Source organism: Haliaeetus leucocephalus, unplaced genomic scaffold (genome assembly GCF_000737465.1).
Source record: "Haliaeetus leucocephalus isolate CR32 unplaced genomic scaffold, Haliaeetus_leucocephalus-4.0 Scaffold186, whole genome shotgun sequence".
NCBI classification, from domain to species: domain Eukaryota; kingdom Metazoa; phylum Chordata; class Aves; order Accipitriformes; family Accipitridae; genus Haliaeetus; species Haliaeetus leucocephalus.
Window position 1 is genome coordinate 782,457 of NW_010972622.1, and position 4,147 is coordinate 786,603.

At 69.1% G+C, this 4,147-nt stretch overlaps 1 protein-coding gene across 1 annotated transcript in view; it reads left to right on the forward strand.

Annotated features, from left to right (window-relative positions):
- Positions 1 to 4,147, forward strand: part of ERBB3 (v-erb-b2 avian erythroblastic leukemia viral oncogene homolog 3) — an 8,789-nt gene that overhangs the window by 1,615 nt on the left and 3,027 nt on the right. The window contains exons 4-17 of the mRNA XM_010565176.1: positions 3 to 148; positions 560 to 701; positions 792 to 905; positions 976 to 1,096; positions 1,171 to 1,244; positions 1,314 to 1,404; positions 1,647 to 1,846; positions 1,933 to 2,065; positions 2,412 to 2,502; positions 2,579 to 2,733; positions 2,837 to 2,890; positions 3,393 to 3,534; positions 3,818 to 3,937; positions 4,016 to 4,114. Of these exons, the coding sequence (XP_010563478.1) occupies positions 3 to 148; positions 560 to 701; positions 792 to 905; positions 976 to 1,096; positions 1,171 to 1,244; positions 1,314 to 1,404; positions 1,647 to 1,846; positions 1,933 to 2,065; positions 2,412 to 2,502; positions 2,579 to 2,733; positions 2,837 to 2,890; positions 3,393 to 3,534; positions 3,818 to 3,937; positions 4,016 to 4,114 (1,682 nt within the window). The remainder of the gene's footprint in view (positions 1 to 2; positions 149 to 559; positions 702 to 791; positions 906 to 975; positions 1,097 to 1,170; positions 1,245 to 1,313; positions 1,405 to 1,646; positions 1,847 to 1,932; positions 2,066 to 2,411; positions 2,503 to 2,578; positions 2,734 to 2,836; positions 2,891 to 3,392; positions 3,535 to 3,817; positions 3,938 to 4,015; positions 4,115 to 4,147) is intronic.

A 4,147-nucleotide genomic window follows, 5' to 3' on the forward strand; every position in this document is an offset into this window, starting at 1 on the left:
CCCCTCCACTCACCCCCACCTCCCCGCAGTGACGAAGACCATCTGTGCCCCCCAGTGCAACGGGCGCTGCTTCGGGCGGGCGCCCAACGAGTGCTGCCACGAGGAGTGCGCGGGGGGCTGCACCGGCCCCCTCCAGACACACTGCTTCGTACGTGTCCCCCCCTCGCCCGGCTGCCCTGGGGGGGGCTCATCCTTGCACCCCCAGGGCAGGCGGGGGGCAATGCTGAGCAGCATCCCTGTGTCTGTCTGTCCGTGCATCCCCCGTCTGCCCACCCACCCGTGTGTCCGTCTGTCTGTCCCCCATGGGAGCTCATCCGTGTCCCCCCAGGGTGGGCTCAGGGGGGGATGCTGCCCCTATAGGGGTGGTGGGGAGGTGTCTGTCTGTCTGTGCATCCATCCGTGTGTCTGTCCATCCGCGCCCCCCCGTGGGAGGGATCTCTGCTCTGGAATGGGTGCAGGGCAACCTGCGCGGGGCGAGAGACATCCGCACATCCCTGTGTCCGTCTCTCCACGTCGCCGTGCCTCTGCCCACCTGTCCATCCATCTGTCTGTCCCGCAGGCCTGCCGGCACTTCAACGACAGCGGGGCGTGCGTGCCGCTCTGCCCCCAGCCCCTCATCTACAACAAGCTGACCTTCCAGCTGGAGCCCAACCCCGACACCAAGTACCAGTACGGGGGCATCTGCGTCCGGAGCTGCCCGCGTGAGCCGGGGCGCAGGGGGTCTGGGGGGGCCCAGGGGTCTGGGGGGGGCAGGGGGCGGCTGGGTTCTAACCACGAGGGTCTCCCCACAGACAATTTTGTGGTGGACCAGAGCTCCTGCGTCCGCGCCTGCCCCAATGACAAGATGGAGGTGGAGAAGAATGGGCTGAAGATGTGCGAGCCCTGCTCGGGGCTGTGTCCCAAGGGTAGGGGACTAGGCGGGCTTGGGGGGGGCCGGGGGCTGCGGGACAAACCCTCACCATCCCCATCCCACAGCCTGCGAGGGCACCGGTGCCGGCAGCAAGTACCAGACCGTGGACTCCAGCAACATCGACACCTTTGTGAACTGCACCAAGATCTTGGGCAACCTGGACTTCCTCATCACAGGCCTGGAGGGGTGAGGGCCGGGGGGGTCTGGGGGCAGTGGGGTGCAGCCCCCCACTGGCCCAGCTGATGACTCTGGCTCTGCAGGGATCCCTGGCGCAACATCTCGGCGCTGGACCCCGAGAAGCTGAACGTCTTCCGGACGGTGCGGGAGATCACGGGTGAGCAGCGGGGCTGGGGGATGCTGGGACCCCCCCCAGGGCCACCCTGACCCACCCCTCTCCCCCCAGGGTACCTGAACATCCAGTCCTGGCCCAAGCACATGCACAACTTCAGCGTTTTCTCCAACCTCGTCACCATCGGGGGACGGAGCCTGTACAAGTGAGTCCCCATCCCCGCAGCCCCCGACCCGGCATCTCACGACCCTCTTCTGTGTGTCCTGCATCCCTCATCGTCCCCCGTCCCTGCATCCCTCCATCACCCCCCATCCCTGCACATCCCTGCATCCCAAATCCCCACGGCCTCGTTGCTGCCCGTCCCCGTGTCCCCTCGGGGTTGGCAGGTGACCCCTCCGGCTCTCAGACCAGCTGCCCTCCCCCCCCGCCCTGACGCCCTCCCCGCAGCCGGGGTTTCTCCCTGCTGATCATGAAGAACGAGAACGTGACATCGCTGGGGCTGCGCTCACTGCGGGAGGTGAGCGCTGGCAGGGTCTACATCACCGAAAACCGCCGGCTTTGCTACCTCCACACCGTCCAGTGGACAGCCCTCAGCCGCCGCCGCGCCGACCTCGACATCCGCAACAACAAACCCCGCAGCAAGTGCCGTGAGTTGGGTTGGGGCTGGGGACCCCGGGGACCCAGCGCTGGGGACCCTGGGGATGCGACGCTGAGCCCCCTTCCCTCCCTGCAGAGCAAGAGGGGAAGGTGTGCGACCCGCTGTGCTCCGCTGAGGGCTGCTGGGGTCCTGGCCCCGCTCAGTGCCTGTCCTGCCGTCACTACAGCCGCCGCGGTGTCTGCGTGCCCACCTGCCGCTTTGCCCAGGGGTGAGGGGGTCTGCCCTGGCAGGGGGAGACTGATGTGGGGTTGGCTCCATGGAGAGCATCGGCGTGGGATCCTGGGGTGGGCACCAGAGGGAGATCAGCTCCAGCACGGGCACGGGGAGCAGGATTGATGCCAGGCTGGGCAGCAGGGGCAGCACTGGGGTGGGATGGACTGTGGGGAGGGGGGGACAACGACCAATCTTGGGTACTGGGGTGGGCACCAGGGTGGGAAGGACGCTGGGATGGGAGCGAGCCTGTGGCAGGATGGACACTGGTGCAGACCCCAGGGTGGGCGCTGGTGTGGACTGGGATGCCAGGGTGGGCCAGTGACCCTGCCTTGTCCCCACAGGGAGACGCGGGAGTTTGCCCAGGGGGGCGAGTGCTTCGAGTGCCACCCCGAGTGCGAGCGCATGGAGGGCAACGTCACCTGCAATGGCTCGGTACTAGCCCGGCCAGGGACCCGCGGCGGCGATGGTGACATCCCCGTGGGTCCTCACGCGCCCTCCCGCCCCGCAGGGCGCCGACACCTGCACCCGCTGCGCCCACTACCGCGACGGGCCCCACTGCGTGGAGAGCTGCCCCGAGGGCATCTTGGGCGAGCGCGGCCCCATCTACAAGTACCCCGACTCCAGCCGCGAGTGCCGGCCCTGCCACGAGAACTGCACCCGCGGGTGCGCCGGGGCGGGGGGGTAGGGGGGGCTCCGGGACCCAGCGTCCGGCTGGAGGAGGGGGCCCCCCCTGCACCCCGTCTCACCCCCTGCTCCATCTCCGCAGGTGCCTGGGGCCGCTGCTGCGGGACTGCCTGGGGGAGCCCCTGCCCGTCTCCAGGTACGGCGGGGCGGGGGCTGCGGGGGTCCCGGGGTGATGCCGTGCCATGCCGGACTGCGCTGTGCCATGCCGGACTGCGCTGTGCCGTGCCATGCTGCATGGTGCCATGTTGCACCGCGCTGTGCCCTGGTGTGCCGTGCCATGGTGCACGACGCCGTGCTGTGCCGTGGCATGCCGTGCCGTACCATACTATTGCACCACGCTATGGTGTGCCGTGCTGCGCCGTGCCACGCTGTGCGGTGCCACCCTGGTCTGGGGCCTTTCCCTGCCCACGTGGGCGCTGGGGGACCCCCTGCCCCGGCCATGCCACCCCCCTGTGCCGCACGCACCCCCGGGTGCCGAGCCCTGCCCTGCCCGTGCCGCCCCCGCCAGCCCCAGGGGTTGGGGTGCGTGCCGCCCCCGCGGCAGGTAGGGCCATGGGAAGCGCGTGGGGAGCGGCGGCGGTGGCGGGCCAGGACCTGCCGGCACCGGGAGCTCAGCCCCGATCTCCTCCCGTGCCCAGGAAAACGCCAACGGTGATCGCGGTGATGGTGGTCGGGGGGCTTTTCCTCTCCTGTTCCTGCGTTCTCCTCGCCCTGCTCTACTGGCGGGGCAAGAAGATCCAGAAGAAGCGAGCGATGCGGCGCTACCTGGAGAGGGGGGAGGTGAGCGGGGCGGCTGCGCCCGGGGGGGGTCCCAGTCCTGCAGGGAGCCAGGGGGACCCCTGGGGCTGCGGGGAGGGGGTTCGACAAGCAGGAGGGGTGTGGGACCCATCCCCATCTGTCCCTGGCTTTGTCCTTGTCCGGAGCCATCCCCATCTCTCTCCAGCCCTGTTCCAATCCAGCCCTGTCCCCATCCCTACCCGCTTCCCTCTCCGGCACTCTCCATCCCCATCCTGCTCCGTCCCTGTCCCTGTCCTTGTCCCCATCTCCATCTCCTGCCCAGCAGAGCCTGGAGCCGCTGGACCCCAGTGAAAAAGCCAACAAGGTGCTGGCCCGCATCTTCAAGGAGACGGAGCTGAAGCGGCTGAAGGTACTGGGCTCCGGCGTCTTTGGGACCGTGCACAAGGTGAGCAGGGGGGCTCAGTGGGGGGGCTTAGTCGGGGCTGGGCACGGCACTCACCGGGGTGTCCCGTGTCCCCCCCAGGGAATCTGGATCCCCGACGGGGACTCCATCAAGATCCCAGTGAGCATCAAGGTGATCCAGGACTGGAGCGGGCAGCAGTCCTTCCACGCCGTCACCGATGTAAGTCCGGCACGGAGAGCGGGGTGGGGGGGG